The following is a 23,255-nucleotide window of genomic DNA, read 5'->3' on the forward strand; positions in this document are numbered from 1 at the left end:
CTCTGCTTTAATAAACGCTACGGAGACACAGAAAGGGCAGACTTAGTAATACACAAAATCCGTTTTCCTGGCATTGTTACTCTGCCAACATATTTGCATAAACTGTTCTAATATCGATCAGCCCATTTGGGAATGTACAGTCTTGCCAGCAAGGACACAGTGTAACAATTCACAAAAGTAGAAATTCCGAACTGACTGATAAAGATATGAAAACGTGTCCTACCTGGCTCCAAGACCAAGAAGTACGTATGAAAAGGATGAGCAGAGCTCTGGCCTCCGCCAGCGCTCTTCCCTGGCCGCATGAGGGCGAGCACTGGCCCCCGATGGCGTCCCTCCAGCAGGAGCATCTCTGCAGCGACCTTACCGGAATCTACACACGCGTCCAGCTGGCCTTGCCCCACTGGGCCCTCCAGGCTGCACACAGCTGCCTACTGGACGTCCCTTAACTAACCCAGAGGCATGTCAAGTTCAGCACAATCCCATGGCTCTGCCCGGTCCGTCCCATCCCAATACACAGCGTCATCTCTACCAGACACTCAGGTAAAAACACACTGATGCTGCCCTTGTCCCTTCCTGGCCCCTGACACCTCAACCACCAGTAAGTCCTGTCAGCTCTGTTCCAGAGCAGGTCCAGAATGTGCCCCCTTCTCTGCATGTTCGGGGCTCCCGCTGTCACCTCTCACCTGTCCTAGGGCCTCTACCTCCTCACCTGGCTCCTCGCACACACCCACTTTTGCCCTCAACAGGCTCTTCCAGGAGCAGCCAGAACGAACTTGTTAAAATGCAGATCAGATCAAATGGCTCTTATCTAAAACCCAGCCAACGGTTCCCCATCAAAACTGAATTACTCAGTCCTCAGCATGGACTACCGGGCTCTCTAAGATCAGGGGCCTGCCCTTGACCTCATTTCTTACCAGCTCCCCCTCGGGCCCCACATTCAGGCCCACCATGCCTGATCCTGCCTCCAGTCTTTAAACTGACAGTTCCGGCCTTTTCCCAAGGATGGATCCTGGGTCCTCCTCGTGGCGGGGTCTTCCCAGTGACCATTCTGACCATGTCCCTGCCCCTCCTCCCGTCACTTTCCTTTTCTACCTAGCACTCACCACTATCTCAAATTCTTATTTATCTCCGTGTGTACGTGTTTGTTTTCTGTTTCTTCACACTGGGACGTAAGCCCCATGCACCCAGCATCAGGACAGACAGGCTCAGTGCTGAAACCTCAGCTCCTACACGGAACGGTTTATAACCCTGAAGAACTTAAAAAATACCCAGCAACAGGGACACCTTTCAAACAATCACAGAATGTGCATATCTTCCACACCTCCTCATCCCCCAGGAAGTCTCCTGGGACATACTCATAGGACTAAGGTATGACAATATGAACGTTCCACTCGAAGCCAGGGCCACCTGGTGTTCGGGGCTGTGCTCCCAAGGTACACTCACCCCCACGTGTGATCCCGCGTGCTTGGGCCAAAGTCAGTATAGAAACCCAGCTTCTCCCCTAGCCACACTGTTAAGTCATTGTTCCCAATGTAAGGCTTAGAGGCATCACTCTCCAAAATTGTTATGAAATCTGCACCTATTCAGGAAAAAAAAAAAAATGCACACAGTGAGTAACCACAGCTGGCAAAAGCAATTAGCAAAACTTTATTCTTAAACTCTTTGCCTTTCCTCCTAAGTAAAAAAAAAAAAAAAAGAACCCCACAAAGTAATTTCTAATGAGTCACTAATGTGAAGCTGATCAAACCTGAGCCATAAAAGTTGTTTTCCCATGTTTAGAATGTAATTAGAACATAGGATACCTCGAAGAAATTCAGGAGAGAATAAAAGCATAGTTTCTAAATTTCCAAGTATTTCTAACCTCTTCCCCCAAATTTCAAATAAGCATAATGCCTTTCTCAAATAGCCAAATGATGCTCAGAAATACCACAGTGTACGTAACAGCATTTAGTCCTGGGCTTTTCAGAGCCTGGCCAGAGGTGCCTCAGAGGCCCACAATCAGGACAAAGGGCCATGGAAATTTCTCAGTGAACATTAGAATCGTACAGACCCCCAGAAATTCTCAGGAGACGTGGTCATCATTAAGAATAAGCAGCACAGTTTAGTCCTTTCTGTGTCTTGCTCCCCGCTCCATGAAGCTGATCTGAGAACCAGCTTCCTGCATCTGGAAGAGGATGCTTTCTACATGGATGAACACCCCAGGGCACAGAAACTTAAAAACTGGCGCTTCGGCTCTTGCAAACAATCTGCTTTACAAAGGAGCATCGCTCTGACCCAGTCTGCCTTCTAACCCAACTGCTTTCTGATCGCCAGCAGTGGGTCCCTGAGCAGCAGAAGCCAGCAGCAGGAGTATCTCTCAGAGCGCAGGCAGGACCAGAACTCCCTGCAGATACTCGGGAGGAAGCTTTGCTCAGAACCAACGGAATGTATCGCTTTCAAAGACAGATGTGGTCATCCTTCTGCAGCTGCCTCCCCAAGGAAAGCCTTTCTAAGAGATTAGTTTACGACCCAGCAAGCCCGCCTCCTATTACTTATGATCTTGTTCATAGATTTTTTTTTTTGAGATCTTATTTATTTATTTGAGAGAGAAAGCATGAGAGGGGAGAAGATCAGAGGGAGAAGCAGACTCTCCATGGAGCTGGGAGTCCGACACGGGACTCGATCCCAGGACTCCGGGATCATGTCCCCAGCCAAAGGCAGTTGCCTAACCATATGAGCCACCCAGGCACCCCTTATGATCTTGTTCAAAATAAAAATTAACAATAGTAGTTTCTCAAAACCTGGAACTAATTCCAGGGAAAGACTTACCTGTTTGATTGAGTACTTGAGCCGATCTTTCTAGACTGGACCATCCTTCATTGTCGTAGCCAAACCTAAGAGGCCAGATGGCGGCTGAGACCTCTGTGGTTGGTGCCTAAGGAATAGTTTTAAGGGGAATTTAGGATGACTGTGCTATCGTGAGTGCTGTGAAGTGTGTAAACCTGGTGATTCACAGACCTGTACCCCTGGGGCTAATAATACATTATATGTTAATAAAAATAATAAATTTAAAAGGACTGTGAACAATGACAAAATTTATATTTTGGCAAAGGAATTTTCTTAGTGAATTTGCCCACATTTAATTCATAAAAATAGGGAGCTATTTGCTAGGTGATATTCTCATAATAAATCTTCTGTACACTTCTAGCTTGAGCTTAGAAGTTAGGAGGAATATTTGGAAAGTGAGCACTTATAGCAAGCATTGTTTATAATAGCAAGAAAATAGAAGCAACCTGGCTGTTGTTTCAATAGGATAATAGGAAAATGGGTGAGCAAGTGGTGTCACATATGTAAAATGGAATAGTCCACAGCCCCAGTTAAATGAGTTAGGGCTGCGTATTCCCATATGGGTGAATCTTATAAAAGTGATTTTAAGTTAAAAACAGTAAGTTGCAAAATGTATATGTCAGGTAAAGTCATTTACATTTAGGAAAGGCAAAAACATGGAAAAACAGTTTCATCTGGGGCTGTATCATAGGTAATAACAAGATAAAGAAATGTGTGAAAATGATAAACACTGTATTCCGGATAGAGACTACCCTTGCACAGGAGAGGAATGAGATCACAGGGAGTACATAGAGTCCTTCAACGGATCTATAAAGCAGTCTGCTGGCTCCGAGTCACACATATTGTTATTCCCCTACTGTTCTGACAAGGCCAACGTTCAGGAGCACAGCCCTCTCGGAGGCTTCATCTTTTGGGTCCATGGGCTGAGTCCGAGAATCACTGCCCAACCCAAACCATCCATCTCAAAAGAGTACCTAACGGGTCTATAACAGGGATCCTGAGAAAGAGTATGGCGAGAACAAATCCATCACCACAACTGGAAAAGCAACTCGACCATATGAGTTCAGACTGGGAGAAAGATCAGTAATAATCTCTTTGCAGTGGAGGGCCACTACATAACACGAACAGCTCAGAGCACCAGCCCCGTAAGCTGGGCTTTCCATCCTTATGCAGGAAAGATTATTCAGTTGAGTGAGTATCATATAAAGAGAATGGAACCATCAACATGAATTTCAAGAGGCGTGATTATATTCATCATGCTATACCTTTTCACAGAACTCTAACTACCATTAATCCTGGATTTCATCACTCCAAAACCCATTATTCTTTCATTCTTCCCCTATCAATAAATGCCACCGCCCTCGACCCAGTCACTCAAGCCAAAGCATGAAAGTCATTCCTGACTTCCCCATCCAGCAACATCGAATCCATCAGCAAATCCTATCAACGTTACTTTCAGAATATCACTGACTCTGGAACAACATGGGAGTTAGGGACGCTGTCCCCCTGCACAGTTGGGAATCTTTGTCACCTTTGTCACCTTTGACTCTCCTTTGAGGAGAGTGTCACCTTTGACTGTCCCAAACTTAACTATTAATAGCCTCCTGTTGACTGGAAGCCTTACCCATAACCTACCAGGCAATAACACATATTTTGTCCATTATTTACTGTATTCTTATAATAAAGTAAGCTAAAGAAAAGAAGATGTTATTAAGAACATCATAGGGAAGGGAAAACACATTTACAGTCCTGGACTCTGCTTGTTCATACTGTAAGTCTACATCGTCTGTTGACAGTATGAATCGTGGATCAGTCCCTGTATCACTGCAGATGGTACGTATATTACAGTAGATGTCAAAAATGAAAAGATAATGTGAAAAACAACTTGATATTTGCTTGCAGCTCTAACAGTTCACGCACTGAGAATGAAGAAGCAGTAATGTTTGCTTTATGGTAACCTAGTGTAATCGATATGATTGCTTCACGGTAGCCTAGCCTATATGCTGATGAATGAATCATTGTAAATTTTTTATGGCACACAGTATTACAGACATAATTATAATGCGGGATTGGAAACACTGTTACACTTAAAAAAAATACACTTCCCGGTAATGATAGATTGATACATAGTTTCTCCAATTAGGAGAGAGAGAGAGAGAGAGAGAGAAAGAGGCATGCTGTACAGTAATATAATTCTTTGAAAGCAGAGTTGCAGAACAGTAGGAAAATGAAGATGTTACTAATTTTACATCAGATACACTCACCTGCTCCCTACATAAGGACAGGCTGTCCACTTCCATGTGAGCCTTGTACACACCATTCTACTGATGAATACTTGGGCGAAAGCGCCAATGACGAGCTTGAAGGTCTCCTACAGTTCTTGCATCCAGGTATCAGACTGCCACTCAGAGACACACACACGCACAACGGATTTATGAAGTGTGCGGCGTTATGATTATTTTCCATCCATGAAGTGAAAGTGGCGCACCAGAAAGGTCTTCCTCCTCCTTGTCTTCACATCGAGTAGGCTGAGGAGGAGGAGGAGGAAGAGAACGGGGTTGTCTTGCTGTCTCAGGGGAGCCAGAGGTGAAGGAGAAGGAAGGAGAGGGAGTCCCCTTCAGTGTAACTTTCTGGAAATACACTGTCATTTTTGTCTGGCTATCTTGCCTTTCCAGTTTTCTAAAAATGTTTCTGTATGGTCCAATCCTTCTTGGATTCCACCATCTGCTTTAGAGTCAGCGCCCTTGTCATCAAAGGATGTCTGTCGTCAAAGAAATCAAAAGCCATCTTGCATAATCAGACCCTTCTGCCGGATTGCCTCATGTTGGTCTGTTTTCTGTCGCTGCTGCTTCCGGATCTTTCTCATTACCTGGCACTGGTGCAGAAGCACCCATCTCCATCGGGCCATCTCCTGGGCATTCTTCTGGTGTGCTGCCTGTCAGTTCTTGAGTTTCTCCAAGATTCGTATCTTGACACCCTTCAGCCTCTGCCGTTTTTGCCGTTACCCAGAGTCCCTTTCATGAGTCCTTCGACCGGCTCTGTCATAAATCCTGCGAAGTCACGTACGACATCTGGACACAGTATTCTCCAGTGGGAATGGATTGTCCTGAGCTCGATGGCTTTCAGGGCTTTTACTAAACAATGGCCTCTTCAGTGATGTAATTTTTCCAGACTTTCACGACGTCATACCTGTCAGGTTCTCCTCCACAGCGTTAACAATCGTTCATAGACTACTGTGTGTAATGGGCCTGAAAGGGCCGTATGACTCCCCGATCTCTGAATCAGAGACGTGCGTGGGGGCAAGTCATCTTCGATGACCTCGATGACTTCAGTGCTGAACTCACAGTGTCCTGCATGGCCGGGGCATCATCTCCTGTCAACAGAACTGTAAAAGGCTGTCCATTCTGGCAAGGTATTTTCTGACTTCGGGAACCAAGCATCGATGGGCCCAATCCAGAAAAAGGGCTCTCTGCGCCCAGGCCTCCTTGTAGTACAATCAGAAGACTCGTAGCTGGTGTTTATCTTTGCCCTTCAAGGCTCAGGATGAGCAGCTTCAGGGATAAAGAGAGCCCTTGACTAAGCCCAGCTGCATTTGCATAGAACAGGGGAATTAGTGCAGCCCTTCCTGTCTTAAATCCTGGTGCTCGCTTCTTTTCCATACTGACAGATGTCCTTTGTGGCATTTTTTTTCCCCACAATAGGGCACCTCACCTGCATCAAAAACCTGTTCAGGCAGGTATCCTTTCTCCTCAGTGACTTTCTGAATGGTGTCTGCGAACTCATCTGCTGCCTCTCGCTGGGCAGAAGCAGCTTCCCCTGTTGTCTTGACATTTTTCTAAGCCAAACCTTTCTAAAATTAAATTCTCCAGCTTTAGATCTTTCACCTTCCTTTTGCTTTCTTGTTCTATAAGGATTTCACTTTCTCTCGAGTCACCTTAGTCCAGAGGTGTGCCTTTCTTAGAGCAAACCAGCGCCCGCACAGAAGTTGCATTTTCAGTATGAGATGAAAAGGTATTTTGCCCAAGGTGCCAGGTTTCCGCGCCTGCGGGTGCGGCTGTGGTACACGCTGTGTGGTCTTACCCGCTTCTTTCCAATCTCACTGCCCATCGCATCCATCCAAACTTCCACGGTTTCTCCCCTGAATTCCCTTTTCTTCTTTTGCAGTGGCCCTTACACGGGGTTCATTTCTCGCAAGATGCTGGTGACGCAGCTGCAGACCCCAATCTGTAAGATGTCCGGCAATTCAACTTTCCCTTGTCTGACCGTCCTCTGCTTCTTGGAGCCCTTCTAGCATCACTAGTGACACTTTTTTTTTTTTCCAATTTATTTATTTTCAGAAAAACATTATTCATTATTTTTTCACCACACCCAGTGCTCCATGCAAGCCGTGCCCTCTATAATACCCACCACCTAGTACCCCAACCTCCCACCCCCCCCGCCACTTCAAGCCCCTCAGATTGTTTTTCAGAGTCCATAGTCTCTTTGTATGAGTCCCATGGTGTTATTCAAGGTCTACGGTATTGTTTACAGTCAAAAACATGAGAACCACAAGAGATCACTATTTTTTAAGATTTTATTTATTTGAGAGACAGCGAGGGGAGGGGGGAGGAGTAGAGGGAGAGGGACAAGCAGATTCTCTCTGAGCCTGACACGGGGCTCGATCCCATGATTCTGAGACCATGACCTGAGCTGAAATCTAGAGTTGGATGCTTAACTGCCTAAGCCACCCAGGTGCCCCAAGAGATCACTTTACTGTGATAAGAAATTTACTAGAGAGACAAACTGCTCACCTGGAGGTTAGCATTGCACTGCATTTTAAGCTGATAGAACATTTGAGCCCACTGCGGCAGCAACAGGAGGGGGCTATGAAATTGTTACGGTAGCACAGTATGTACCACAGCTAATTTTATGCCGTTAGGATTTAATAGTGCCGCTTTGTGTTTGTTTACCTTTCTCTCCCCTATAAACGGTGCCATGCAAGATCTGGGTTTGTGTACACAAGTTTTGATACTTTTTACCTTTTTCTAATAAATTTGTGTGTGCTTTATTAGTAAATGACAAAATAGACTAGTATGCATTCATAACACAACTTTTTCTGAAAATTTTCATTATTTCTAGGTAGTGAGCTTTGCCTACAAGTTTTTTCAAATTGTTACAAATCTCCAAAAACGGTTCCAACACATTGAACGTTCCAACCAAAAAAGGTTCCAACACACTCATTGAAAAAAATCTGCATATAAGTCCATTGGCGCAGTTCAAATTCATGTTGTCCAAGGGTCAACTATATGTTCTAAGTCTATCCACTTCTCTCCAACTCCACTGCCCACACACCGATCCAAACTCCCACGGTGTCTCTCCTGAACAACTGAAAAAGCCTAATAACTTCTCTCCCTGCTTCTACTCCACAATCCATTCTGCACAGAGCAGAATGTGTGTGCGTGTGTGTGTGTGTGTATGTATACACATATATATCATGTATCTTCATGCTCCTGCTCAAAATACTCCAGTGGCTTCCACTGCAAGAAAAATTAAATGAACATGCCTCACTGTGCTCTGGGAGTCCCACTATGATGGGACCCAGCCCAGCCTCTCCTTCCTCAGCTTCTCCCACTCTTCCCCTCACTCACCAAGTTCCAGCCACACTGGCCACACTGGTGGGCCTCAGACACACCGCGCTTCTTTCCCCTCAGCCCTGTACACGCGTGCCCTCTGCCCAAATCTTCTTCCCCTGGCTCTGTGAATAAGTCTCGACTCAAATCTCATCACGTCCTCAGAGCAGCCTTCTCTAACCACCCAGACCGTGTTCCTCTCTACTCCATAATCCTATCTGCTTCTGAGCATCCTGACCTAACGTGACGGTCTTTATTTGCTCCCCGGAATACCATCTTTCTCCCCTACCAGAATATAAGCTCCAAGGGGGTAGGGGTCTGGTCCAACCTGTATATGCCTATTTCTCTAGAACCAGGCACACAAGAGACATTCAGTAAGCGTTTACCAAATGAATGAATGAATGAATGAATGAGTGAATGAATGAAAAGAACAGGTATTAAATCCAACTGAAATGAATGACTCCTTTTAAAAAGAGTCCCTGGCTGACATTAGGGATCTTCTTCTGACTGACATTATGTTCCAATAACAATAACTAACAATTAAAGGACAAAAGAGAGAGACCATATAATGAATTACTTACTAAGAAATAGTTACCAAAAAAAGAAAGAAAGAAAGACAGAAAGAAACAGCTACTGATTTCTGAATATGGACCAAGCACTTTGTGAGGTGCTGGAATCACACAGGTAAATGAGAGAAGCCTGGTCTCTGTCCTAGGTGTAGCTTTTCATTTATATGAAAAAATATGCCTGTTAATACATAATACTAAAACTCAAAGTTAACCCTCAAATTCTTCTTTAGTCAAAACTGTAACTCTAACTGTGTTACAAAATACATCAGACCTCACAAGAGCAGAGAGAAAGCACAACACTGCAACGTAGCCTTCCTTCTGCCCCCCTATCTAGAAGATAAAGGGACTAGAAAGCATTTAAAACTGCAGACAGCAAGAGGGAAAAGGAAAACCGGAAAACTTCCATGACTCATCAATATACAAGCTACCCCAAATCTCCAAATTCAAGAATTATCTATAAGATCGTTTTTAAATCAGGCTCTCATATTGTTGCCTTCAACAGTATCTGCCAAACAGTACAAAAAAGCCCATTATAAAATAGTTCTTTATTTCATAGTTTAGATATGTTAAATCATGGAATATGGAAATATGGCATATATATGGGATATGGAAAATATAATTTCATTCAACAAAATTATTAGCACTTTGCCTTTAATAAATGGGTCTATCCCAAGAACCTAACTTTATGAAATAATTCTATTATGACCTAAGGCTTCAAAGATGGTTTACAGGGCTCTGAAGCCATGAGATGCAGATCTACAGTTCAGGCATAATGAAAAGTGTACAAATATCTGCATGTATATGCATTCATACCATATAAAGTTCTGTATCAAAAGTTTTCATTACTTACCCCTTTGCCCAATTTCCTCTCATAGGTTTTATGCCGTAGTCCTAATCCCAATAGCCCCACACCAACAAGCAGCCACAAAACTAAACAGAAAGAAGAAATAATTGTTTAAAAGAAATGAGGTTTGTCTTTTTAAAAATATTTTGTAAGTAATGCTGTAATAAACATAAGGGTGCATAGATCTTTTCAAATTCATGTTTTCATTTCCTTTGAGTAAATACCCAGAGAAGGAATTAGTGGATCACATGGTAGATCTGTTTTTAATTTTTTTTTTAAGATTTTTATTTATCTGACAAAGAGAGAGAGACAGCAAGAGAGGGACACAGTAGGGGGAGTAGGAGACAAAGAACTAGGCTCTCCACAGAACAGGGAGCCCTAGGACGGGCTCGATCCCAGGACCCTGGGATCATGACCCAAGCCAAAGGCAGTCACTTAACTGACTAAGTCACCCAGGCGCCCCTCTTTTTAATTTTTTGAAGAATCCCCATACTGTTTTCCATAGTGGCTGCACCAGCTTGCATCGATGAATGAATAAAGGAGATGTGGTATATCTATTCACAATGGAATATAACTGAGTTGAAAAAAAATGAAATCTGGCTATTTGCAATGACATGGGTGGATGTAGAGGGAGTAATGCTAAGTGAAATAGGAGAAAGACAAACACTATAAGATTTCACTCATATATGCAATTTAACAAAACAAATGAACACAGGAAAAAGAGAGAAACAAAAAAACGGGCTCTTAACTATAGAAGAACAGACCAGAGGGGAGGAGGGGTGGGCGGTGAATGAAATAGGTGATGGGGATTAAGAATGCTCGTGTGTTGAGCACTGAATAATGGATCAAGTTCTTGAATCCTGTACACCCGAAACCAATACAACACTGTATGTTAATTATCCTTGAGTGAAAAATAATAATTTTATGAAGTTATTAAGTCCATTAGTCAAGGATTTTATGCAAAGGAGAAATGTCTAATTCCTGGGTTAGTTTTCATGTGTGATATGAATGCATTACCCACACTTGCAAATCACATTTGTTCTGGGGTTTTTTTGTTTGGTTGGTTTTTTTTAATTTTATTTATTTGAGAGACAGTGAGAGCAAGAGAGATCACAGCATGAAAGGAAGAAGGAGAAGCAGACTCACTGCTGAGCAGGGAGCCTTAAACAGTACTCGATCCCAGGACTCTGAGATCATAACCTGAGCTGAAGGCAGACGCTTAACCAGCTGAGCCTCCCAGGCATCTCTGCAGCTCAGGTTTTAAGGGATCTTCCCTGAAAATGCTCCAAGAACCATAAATATATACAATTAAAAATACGTAAGAAAACAAGTCTCCATGAGCAGAAACCAGCAGGGGAAAAAAACTCTGCAGAATCAAACTCACAAATACTTCAGATATTGCAGCTTTTAGAATCAGAATACAAACTACACATGCTTAACGTGTCAAAAAATAAAAGAGGGTATTCAACAGAGTATTCATCTAAGAAACAGGAGATTAAATTAATGATTAGGAAATTGTGTGAAGAAATAAAACAGACTTCTAAAAATAAAATTATATAGTAAATAGAATCATTGAAATTAGAAACTCAGTGGACAAGAAAGGTAGCAGTAGACAAAGCTGAAGAGAGAATTAGTGCAAGGGAGAGCTTAAAAACCAAGGTGGAGGGGCACCTGGGTGGCTCAGTCGTTAAGCCTCTGCTTTCAGCTCAGGTCATGATCCCAGGGTCCTGGGATTAAGCCCCACATCAGGCTCCCTGCTCAGTGGGAAGCTTGCCTTTCCCTCTCCCACTCCTGCTTGTGTTCCCTCTCTCACTGTCTCTCTGTCAAATAAATAAAATCTTTACCAAAAAAAAAAAAAAAAAAAAAAAGGTAGGTAGGGGCACCTGGGTGGCTCAGTGGGTTAAGTCTCTGCCTTCAGCTCAGGTCATAGTCTCAGGGTCCTGGGATCGAGTCCTGCATCGGGCTCTCTGCTCAGTGGGGAGCCTGCTTTCCCCTCTCCCTCTCTGCCTGCCTCTCTGCCTACTTGTGATCTCTCTCTGTCGAATAAGTGGATAAAATCTTTAAAAAACAAAAAAGGTGGAAACTAGGAAAGAGGTGAAGGGACACAGAGACAATAGTAAAAAGATCCAATACAATCCAGCTATAGTCAAAAAGGAAGAAGGGAAAGAATGAGAAAGTGGCAATATTTGCAGAAATAAAACTGAGAATTTTCCAGAGACGATAAAAGACATGATTCTTCAGATTCAGAAAGCCCAAACACTAACAAGAAAGATGGGGGGTGGGAGATGGATGGGGCAAGGCGGAAATCACATTCAAATATATCACAGTGAAACTCCAGAACACCAAAACAAAGAGAAATCCTAAGAGCTGCCAGAGAAAAAAGGCAGATGATCTCCAAAGGAGCAGAGATCCCATGACAGCTGACAGTTCAGTGGCAAGAACTGGAGCCAGATAACAGAATAGTATCTTTAATGCGCTGAGAGAAGAAAAACAAAACAGAAAAAAATGAAAACAACAACAACAAAAAAAACCCCAACTACTAAAACAATAGAACTTGAAGGTATAATGTCCAAACTAGAAAGAGGAGTAGGAAGGAGGGGATAAGAAAAAAAGAAAAAGAAAACCAAATCAATGCAAAAGAAAGCAAGAAGAAGAAATATACCTAGAGAAAGTAGAAAAAGCAAAAGCAAAGTAAGATGACAGAAGTAAATAATAAGGCATGAGAAATCACAACAAAACTAGATTACATTTTCAAGCTGAAAGACAAGACCGATGGTCCAGAACAGGCAAAACAGTGGAGACTGTGAAAAGATTCAGTAGTTGCCAGGGTTTGGGAAGGTTGGACAGGCAGAGCACTGAGCATTTTTTTTTAAGATTTTATCTATTTATTTGACACCCAGAGATCACAAGTAGGCAGAGAGGCAGGCAGAGAGAGGGGGGGAAGCAGGCTCCCCGCGGAGCAGAGAGCACGATGCGGGGCTCGATCCCAGGATCCCGGGATCACGACCCGAGCCGAAGGCAGAGGCTTTAACCCACTGAGGCACTCAGGCGCCCCAGCACTGAGCATTTTTAAGGCAGTAAAATTACTCTGTATGACACTATAATGATGGCTACAGATCATTACATGTCTGTCCAAAACCACAGCATGTACGACAGTAAGAACGAGCCCTAAAGTAAACCAAGGACTCTGCATGATAGTGATAATGTCAGTGTACATTCCTCAGTTATAGTAAATGTACTAATTGGAGTGCCTGGGTGGCTCAGTCGGTTAGGCATCCAACTCTTGGTTTCAGCCCAGGTCATGATCTCAGGGTCATGAGGTCAAGCCCAGCATCAGGCTCTGTGCTCAGTGCAGAGTCTGCTTGAGATTCTCTCTCTCTCTCTCTGTCCCTTCCACTCTAAATAAATAAATAAATCTTTAAAAAATAGTAATAATTAAAAATGTAATAACCTGGGGGGGGGTGGTTACTGATAGTGAGAAAGGGCTTCTGTATGTGGGGCCAGAAGGTATCTGGGGCATTACTGTACTTTCTGGTCAAACCAAAAGTGATTCTAAGAAATAAGGTCTGTTTTTAAAAAAATTACACAGAACTATCTAAACAACTTCATAAATAAATGGTTCCAAATGCGTCAATCTGATGAGTGACCTAGAGAGTTCTGGTTCTTAATTCTACTACTGCTACTAATAACAACAACGGCAACAATAAAGACAAAGACTGTCAGGATTAAAAACAAACAAAACCTACCAAGTCTTAATTTTAAGACTTAGTTTTAAGACATACTAAAAAGAAAAGAAAAGACATACCGAAAACATAAGAACACACAATACAAAACTGTAAATTTTAAAAATATCCCCAAAGCTGTAATATAATCTTTTAAAATTATGATGGAACATATGTAAAGTGTTTACATAATGGTTTTGCTGCTTTGTGACATTTCTTTTAGAAATATATTACAATTTTATTGAGCTTTATTGTTTTCTCTTTACACTATAATATTTTGTCATCTTTATAAAAATATCAAGTCACGGAGGATGGAGACCTGCTTTTACACGTCTTCGTATCCTGCATAGTGCTGTGTAGTTACGGAGCGTGCTGTATCCTAATACACTATCTGCAAACGCTGTCCTTGCAATAAACATTTTTACTTAATCCAGCTCATTTGAAATTAGACCAAATAACAAACTCACTTCACTTCTGAATTTCTAATTCATCAGTAGTCTGAATGTCACCATATTTAAGCTCCCCCAAAAAGGAGAACAAGAAATGAAAGAAATAGTCTGAAATAGAAATAGTTCTCGTAAGAACAAAGCATTTGGGAAATTCTACCTGTGAAATGATCTTATCTACATGAGAAGTGAAACAAAAGTAATGCAGCGCATTTGTGGTTGAGACGAGAGGCTGTCTGAGATGTGTTTCAAAGTATGTCGCCAAAACCAGTAAGAAAACAGCTGTTGACAACACTGGCAAAATGTCAGTAATCTTTGGAACCGGGTGAAGGGTAATGGAGGGTTCATTATACTCTTTAATTTCATATGTGTTTGGAAATGTTGTTATAATGGAGTGCTTTAAAGAAAGAAAGCAAAACTTACAGAGTTTCATGTATTTTTCACTTTTTCTGAAAAGTGCTTTAGGACTATTTTTGGCTTGAAGAAAGTCGAGGCTTTTCTTCGGACCAAATAGCATATTCAGGCCAATAATTAGCATCACTGTCCCTGTTAAAAGAGAAAGCAAGAACATATTGCATTTTAAGCCAAAAATCCTCCCTGTGGTAAATTCGAGGAGCCTAGATTGCATTTCAGTGGACGTACCCTGAAAATTCAGTAACTGGCTTCATTTATCTCAGTACCTAAGCAATTATTCTAATAGTGCTTCTGATCATTGGGATTGATCGTAAGAAATGAGCTAGGGCTCTAGGAACCCTGCTTTAAATGAGAAGACCCCAGCCTGTTCTTGATGAGGAATGTCTTTCCATTTCCTGAGGGTTTCCCGTTGTTAGGTTGGTAATAGGTGCTTTGCTGTTGATTTTGCAGGGGAGGGTGGAGTACGGAGAAAGGAGCCTTTTGAACTGCTTTGGGGGACTGAGTTTTCAGCACTGAAAAGACCTCGAATGCATCAGGCTGAGGAGTACGAGAAGAAGACAGGTAGATTCTGAATCCGGCCATGTTTGTGACCGTAATTCTGGCCTGGGGAGTCGGTCCTCATGGAGCAGACATTCGACCCCCGCTGAGCCCGTTAGGGCGAGCCAAGGAAGTGGAGCTCCGTTTGGATGCATTATGATGTAATTTGTATGTAAAGTTTACATCCTTCTCAAGTCATACAATAAGAATGGAAACAGAGGTATGACTGAACAATATCTAAATGAGGAAATGTCAAATAGAATTTAAACTTAGGTGGAAGACTGACAAAAAAAAATTACATGCAACTTGCAGGAAATGGCCGGGTAAGCTTGACAGTAAATGTATTACTAGTTTCCAGTTTAATACAGATTCTCTTTAATTCAATTAAAAGCTATGCTAGGGGCACCTGGATGGCTCAGCGGGTTAAGCCTCAGCCTTTGGCTCAGGTCATGATCTCAGGGTCCTGGGATTGAGCCCCGCATTGGGCTCTCTGCTCAGCAGGGAGCCTGCTTCTCCTCTCTCTGCCTACCTGTGATAGCTCTCTCTCTTTGTCAAATAAATAAAGTATAATCTTTAAAAAAAAAAAAGCTATGCTGAACATAACCAACCTGCCTTAGTTTTTGTGGCCTTATCAATATGTCACTCTTACTAAAAAAAAAAAAAAAGTTTCATTGTATGCAGCTATAATAAAGCCATTTCTGCAGTCCCATAAATAGCGAGAAGAAAACTGAAAAAGCATGTCATTCATAACATTCCAAAGAAATGAACTTAGGCTTAGGATGGCTCTTACTGTTGTTCGTTTTCTCCACATGGCAGACCCCTAAGCAAGCTGGAGTAAGAAAAAAGCAGGGCATTGGACAAGAAGACAGAGCAGGACAGAGTACACACACCTGAAAGAAACCAGAAGAAATACACAGTTTGCAAAGCCAAGATTACTGCAGAGGAAATGCAGCAATGCATGTCTCTAAGTGGATGAGAGCACGGGTGTTTACCAGAAATAGCAAATTCTCAGTTGTTTTTACACATTTCATATAATTCAAAGGAAAAAAAGCTTCCAAGTCAGCCTTTCCTGCCAGATGCCTAGCTCAGGATGTAGAGAAGTTTATGTGAAAAGGTACAGTTGTTGGAAAAATACCGAGGGCCCAAGGGGGAACTACAGGTGGAATTGTAGCACTCACCCCAACTGTAATTCTGTATTTGTCTTCTTTTCTGTATGGTGTTGTCCCCACTGTGCTGACAGCACAGACTCTGTGTCCCTTCCATCCCTGGCGCCTGGCACCATGCCTGGCACAGGCAGGAGCCAGTAATTTTTTTAATGAATAAATGAGCAAATGGGAAAACGGATTTGTTAACCAACAAGGACTGAATCCCCTACGGACATGTTCTGTCTCCTCTGTTTTTCACAATTTTTATCCTGGAAGCATTTGACATGTTTTACTCAAACTAAAATGACAGGCGACATTTGATTTGTATATGTCTGTATTCGTCAGTACTTTCATCCCTGCCGGAAGGCAAGTTTTGAAATAGTCAACTGAGCTAAGTTTATGAAATTTCCATTTTGGTACATAGTTTTTAACCACTGAAATGGAAAATATGTATTCTGTGATTTGGGAATTTATCATTCATACTAAGATTCATGTATGTAAACTATATTTTATTGGGGAAAAAATATGGTAAATAAAAACCATAGATAGGAATCCTGGGTGGCTCAGTGGGTTAAGCCTCTGCCTTCGGCTCAGGTCATAATCCCAGAGTCCTGGGATCGGGTCCTACGTTGGGCTCCCTGCTCAGCAGGGAGTCTGCATCTCCCTCTGCCTGCTGCTCACCCGCTTGTGCTCTCTCTCTGTCGAATAAATAAATAGAATCCTTAAAAAAAAATCACAGATAAGATTTGGGGGAGCCACAAAAAAGAATCACAATTCCTTTTTATATTTATGAGCCAACACCAAAAGAGCAAGGAGCACACCAAGATCGTACCTTTTCCTGACATGGCTTGTAATACAACTTACATAGTGTTTCTTTATACTCTACTATGGATTAAATTTGGTTAAAAGGCCTTTGCCATAATAAGTATTACTGAAAACAAGAGGGGACTGGGGAGAGAGACAAACCATAGAGACTCTTAATCTCAGGAAACAAACTGAGGGTTGCTGAGGGGTGTGGGGGGAGGCTTGGGTGATGGACACTGGGGAGGGTATGTGCTATGGTGAGCGCTGTGAATTGTGTAAGACTGATGAATCACAGACCCATACCCCTGAAGCAAACAATACCTTATGTGTTCATTTAAAAAAAAAAAGTCAAATAGTTAAAAAAAAAAAAGTATTACTGAAACTCACTGATGAATTAAATCTTTTAAGTAGCAATTTAGACATTTTTCCAGTTGTTTTATCTTTATCAAGAGGCTATTTGAATTAAAAAAAAAAAAAAAAAAAGGTAAGATCATCCTAGTTAGCTCCACCAGGCACATGAAATGCTAAATCCTAGTCAGCCTGAAGGGTATTTTCAAGTAGTTACTCTAATCCAGACCTTTCAGATATACTCACCCAAAAGCACATCAGATCTCTCTCTAGCATAGACACCTCCTGGGACAAATTTAAAAGCCGTGCACCATGCACAGAAAAATATCTCTAGAAGATAAAATATCATGGCAGTGGTCATGGCTTTCCCAGGGCTCGCCCCTGAGCTAAGAAGGTGTCCAAGCACGGGAGGCCATACAGACGCTGTGAAGACGGCCAGCACACAGCCAGAAACAGCGGCTGCCCCCGTGGGCAGGTACAGGAGGCCCGCAGCTGACGCTGCTCCTGTTGGTGACAGAGAGAGGAAAAGAATCAGTCAAAAAGGCAGAAGAGTCTCTTCCATTTTCTAAAGAAAGAAAGAAAGAAGAGAAAAGAAAAGTAAGAGGTTATAAGATGACTGATAGGGGCGCCTGGGTGGCTCAGTGGGTTAAGCCGCTGCCTTCGGCTCGGGTCATGATCTCAGGGTCCTGGGATCGAGTCCCGCGTCGGGCTCTCTGCTCAGCGGGGAGCCTGCTTCCCTCTCTCTCTCTGCCTGCCTCTCCATCTACTTGTGATTTCTCTCTGTCAAATAAATAAATAAAATTAAAAAAAAAAAAAAAAAGATGACTGATATACTGCTGTTCAGATCCCGAAGGGACCTCAAGGGCATTCAGGTCCAGCCGGCAGACTGACGAGCAACAGAGGTTTCACACAGTTACATGATTCCCTCAAGGTCACACGGCTGGTTCCTTGCAAACCTGGAGGCAGAAGGTTGAGTCTAGTAATTCTCAGTCCAGAGCTATTTCTTCAGGAGGTGTAGGAGGAGAGAAAAAGGCATTTTTAGGTTGTGCTACGATCTTAATAGCAAAACGAACAAACAAACGCCCTGAAATAATCTGTAATACCAAAAATATGTCCATTTAATTTAGCCAGCCAGATCCAGGACATGAGGAAACATGGCAAGTCAGCGCGATTTCTAGGATGTTTTTGTTAAGGAACTTTCTAACGGACTTCCCATCCGCTTAAATGCCGCCGCTTGCCCTGCAACATGTAAGTGCTTTCCCAAGCACACGTGCCCCAAAGAAGATGTGACCGAGATGGGATGAGAGGGTCAAGGCATTAGCAATTCTGCTATACGTTCATTCACGACGGAACAGCCTAGTCGGTGTTGAGGGCAATGCCGTCTGCTGGTAATCATCAGCTGCAGGTAATTCATAAATGTCTACTAGTTTGCTGAGCCCGACGTGACCGCATAACATTTCTCCCAGTTCCCGTGAGATCAGTTCCGAGACCGCAGGTCTTACCGTACCCCACTGGGGATCCCTCAGGGTAACACCTTTCCGTCGAATGTGACATTCTACAGACGGTTCAGTCGGTGTATAACCGTGACCCATCCCGCCAGGATGTCTCTAGCACAATGTCCCAGTCACTGCTGGGGCCAAAACTCCAGAAAAGGAGTGGGGAGCAGGAAGTGGCTCCCGCCAGGACACGCCCCCCCAACCCCCACCCGGTGCTCATCCATCCTAGAGTCCCACTTGTAACACAGCCGTCGATGCCGTAGGACTGCCTTTCCCTCCCCGCCCCCACTTCAAAAAGAACATCACCCCGATGAACGCGAGAACCAGATCCCAGAGCCCTCTCCAACCCACAGAAGTTAACTCCACAGCAAGACCTTGTAATACTTAGATCTGACAATGGTTATTTTAGTAAGCAAAAAATCATTTTATTTTGAAATCAACAAATGTAACGACTATATACTGTAAAAAATTTTTTTAGAATACAGAACTTTAAAGCAGTTAAGGATTGCCTTAAGACCAAGCCGATCACAGCCAATGCTCCTATGTATTTTTCCCTTGTCTTGTTCTATGTATATATAAAAGTATTTTTATGTTAATGGAATCATACCACATGTTGAGGATGATATTTTACATTTTCTCATAACATTTTTTTAAAACATTTTTGTGTATATATACTGTATATATACTATACTCTGGGCAAATACCCCACAGGATACGACACCATTTTCCTACTGTTGGCCATTTACGAAGCTTCCAACACTGTGAGGAACATCTTTTTTTGTCAACTAATCTCTTACTCCATTTTTTATCATCTCCTTAAAATACTCTTTTAAAAAGAGACTAAAAGTACAGGTACCATGTCAAGAGATGAAAGCATTTTAAAGAGTCATTATTTATAGTCAAATGCTTATGAGAGGCTCTAGCAATCTTCTTTCCTCCAGAAACCTTGCCAAAAGTCTCGTCTTGTGAACACTGCCAAAATTATCTCTTTCCAAAAATCTTTACCAAATTAATGATGAAAACAGTATCACATTGTGAGTTTCGCTTCTCTGATGATTAGTGTGAGCGAATTTTTCCTGTTTACCAGATTATGAGGGCTGTTTTGTTTTTTGTTTTTTGTTTCTAGGAATGAATCCTGAGTTGATATCCTAAACGAAAGACATTCTAATGACTTTTGTTTCTGTCTTACCACAAAGAATTATCTGGAGGGGAAGAAAACATCTTTTCAAATTCCCTTGACTGTCACTGCTTTTATTTTTAATTTCTATTTTTAAATTTTGATTTTAATAATTTATTTGCCACCAAGATTTAAAGCTCCTGTATCTTTGCATTTATAAAATTCTATTGGTCACTGCCGTCATTTATTTCATGCTGAGTCCCACTGGATTGCAAATTTTAACTGTACAATGAAAAAAATAAGATTTATTTTTCTATAGTCTGCTTTATGAGACAGTTTCCAGAGGTGGGTCACAGTGAAAAGGGGGCACCATTCTAGATAATTGTGTGAGCTCCAACTTATTTCAGGTGAGCAGAGGCAGAGCTGAAGCCCATGAATTGTGGCCCCGCTTTCCTCTTTACTGCAAAGAGCCCCTTAGAAGCCTCAAATCTGCTTGCCCCTGAGGTCTTTTTAAACTATCATTTAATACTTCAGAGAGACAGCAAAACTAGAGTAGGTCTGACTCTACTTCTCTGGGGATATAAGTATCAGCATATCACTAGAGGTTCACGATTTTTCTGTCCTTTAATGAACAGTTTATATATTTCTGGGGACCTCCGTTCTCCCATGTTTTAAGTGAAACTTCCAATTCCCTGCCCAGGAAGCATGTTGCTTATATCCCATGGAAAAAGGCACGAGATCCGTGCTGAAGAAACTTCCAGTGGGCCTCGCGTCCCTTTCCACCATGGCATGTAGACGAAGAGGCTGTACATGCTCCCTGCAGACTCAGCAGTTACGAAAGTCTCCAGCCTTTTTCTTGAGGAATATTATGAGGCATCTCTCTGATGAGAAGGAAGCGACTTCTGTGTTCTACTCCTACACCCGTCCACAGACCCCATGTAGAATGTCTATACCAGAAAATACGCATTTCCTGCAAGTAGAAACAGCTCAACCTGCCTGCCAGGCTTTGCTCCTACAGCTCCAGGAGGATGGGGACCCAGCTAAGCTCGGGAATGGAGCCATCTGTGTGGACTCCACGTATGTCTCCATGCGAGCGTGATGGCCCTCGGGGTGTGAGGAAAGGCCAGCCGACCCGCATCTTCTGTCACCACTACACAGTCTCGAACCCACCACGGCATCCGGGAACACTCGGGATCGCCTGGATAATGAACACATATGGGGGCCGCTCTCGTCACAGAAACCAGAGATGCTGGTTTCTCTGTCACGGAGTGGGGAGCTGTTTATTCAACACTAAAGCTGATTCTAACTGCTTCTGCCTTTTAACAGGAAGGGAGAGGGTGGCATGATTCAGTCACAGAAATAAAATAGAATCATAAAAATTAAGTAGTTGCTCCTCAGATAGGCTGGTCTCCATCAGTATTCTGTAATCCTACTGGGGGTGATGGGGAGGGGAGGGTCCCAGCCTTCGAATGAGCAAACGTGGACCCCGAGAGGGCTGAGAGCTAAGGAGGGCATTCCTAAAAACCAGAGAAGCAGGGACCCTTGGAGAGGACAAGAGAGCTGGCAGCGGGGTGACATCTGAGCACCATCTCCTCAGCCCCGTGGGAATGCTGTTGCCAACACCCGTGGCTTGTTCGGGAGATGGGGGAGGGTATGGAGGCGTCGTCAGGTAGCAGTAGGGAGCTACAGGAGGACAGAGGCAACGAAGTAGGCGGAAGCAGGAACCTGCGGCCAGCAGGCACTGGGCCCCGTGGTGACATGTGGGTCACAGGGGCAGTAGCTGGTGACCGCAGCCCCGCTTGGCAACAGCACAGAATGGTATGGCCGCCTTGGCCATCGGCTTCCACTCCGGGCACACACGCCTGCACGGAATCATCAGCCAGAGCGAAATGCCTGACACATCTACAGGCAAACTCCACGTACCTGTGGCCCACCAGATTAACCCGGCGCTGGGAAACCACGGACACGCTGAGAGCGTCAGTCCACTCGCCAAGCCCAGCAGAACCGCGCCTCTGTAAGAAAAGGACATGTTAGGGGACACCTGCCTTCGTGAATATTTCATTGTCCCAAATATAAAAGGGAAATACACCTCCGGCCTCTAGGTACATCCGAGAGACAATATGAGGGTGAAAAAAAATCACTGAGGTCCTGAGAGCCCAGTGAAAACCAATATAAGATCCATTTGGAACACAGAAGTAATAGCGCCCAGACTTGAGATAAATGGTATCTTTGATCTTTCATGGTCAACTGGGTCTTCTCAGACTGTTAAATTCGAGTCCAAATTGGCCATGTGACATTTTATGGTATTTTTAAAGATTTCGTGTATTTATTTCATAGAGAGAGCAGCATGAGACGGGGAAGAACGCGGAGGAGGGAGAGGGCCCCGCAGACCCCGTGCTGAGCTCAGAGCCCGCTGCAGACTTTTGAACCCAGGACCCTGAGACCGAGACCCGAGCCCAAACAATTATCTGAGGCTGATGCTTTAAAGGATCCTCCAATCTTTTTACGTGAAAGGCTGGGCCTGAACCCAGGAGAAAACAGGTATGCCAAAGATTAGAGAAAGGATCAATGAGGACCAAGTACATGAACCAACACTTTAAATCAAGATCCGTGGCCTCCCCAGGTGCCCCATGGTTGAAGCAGGAACCAGAGGATGCAGAGATCCCCCTGGGCTTCCTCCCTTCCCAGAGAACACAGATCAGTGCCCAGACTGCCAGCCTGCTCTCTCTCATCAGGGCACTGTGGTCTCATCCCACCAAATGCCAAATGAGGGGTGTGGAAGAGACAGGCGGGGAATGCCATACCTCCCCTGCCCCTGATATGCTCCTCCATGCAGGGATTCCTCAGAGTCCCCAAGCAAGAGCTTCCAGAACCTCTTACCCAGCCGTGCACACCCCTCAGCCCTCCATCCTCTGCTTTCTAGCAATCATTCCGCACAGGGCAAACACCCTTCTGGCTCCTTCCCCGCAGTGGGCAGTAATGTCAGGCAGTGTTTCTGCTGGGTCGGGAGAGTGGGATGTGATCACCTGGCTGGCACAGATCTAGCAGCTCCACAGAAGAAGTATTTCCTCCTTCAACTATAATAGCCAATTTCTTGATCGCTGCCAAACCGAGACTCACCCAAACGGGTTAGGATCTGGCCCTGGGTGGGGGTGTCCGCTCACTGCCCATCTGGAAACAAGCGAGACCTCTCCAAAAATCCAGTGGGTGAGGAACACGAGACTACCAAAGGCAGCCCCTGCCAACCACCAGGCAGGCCGGGAGGCCACGCCCTTGGCTGCCTCTCCAGGCTTTTTTCCCTCTGGTTTCCAGCAGTCGCCATCTAGGATTTTAAAAAAAGGGGTGGGGGAGTCAGTTACATGTAAATTTACCCTCCGC

At 43.7% G+C, this 23,255-nt stretch overlaps 1 protein-coding gene across 3 annotated transcripts in view; it reads right to left on the bottom strand.

The window, feature by feature from the left end:
• The window catches only part of CWH43 (cell wall biogenesis 43 C-terminal homolog), a 55,114-nt gene that overhangs the window by 21,832 nt on the left and 10,027 nt on the right, over positions 1-23,255 (bottom strand). For 2 of the 3 annotated variants that reach the window (XM_044224448.1, XM_044224449.1), the window contains exons 5-11: positions 22,998-23,199; positions 21,801-21,889; positions 17,511-17,768; positions 14,440-14,562; positions 9,855-9,934; positions 2,809-2,914; positions 1,444-1,579 (exon numbers count right to left, since the gene is read on the bottom strand). In XM_044224448.1, coding sequence (XP_044080383.1) covers positions 1,444-1,579; positions 2,809-2,914; positions 9,855-9,934; positions 14,440-14,562; positions 17,511-17,768; positions 21,801-21,889; positions 22,998-23,199 — 994 coding nt within the window. The remainder of the gene's footprint in view (positions 1-1,443; positions 1,580-2,808; positions 2,915-9,854; positions 9,935-14,439; positions 14,563-17,510; positions 17,769-21,800; positions 21,890-22,997; positions 23,200-23,255) is intronic. The other variant, XM_044224450.1, reaches the window with a different exon arrangement.

This window comes from Neovison vison, chromosome 11 (assembly GCF_020171115.1).
Source record: "Neovison vison isolate M4711 chromosome 11, ASM_NN_V1, whole genome shotgun sequence".
Taxonomy (NCBI): Eukaryota; Metazoa; Chordata; class Mammalia; order Carnivora; family Mustelidae; genus Neogale; species Neogale vison.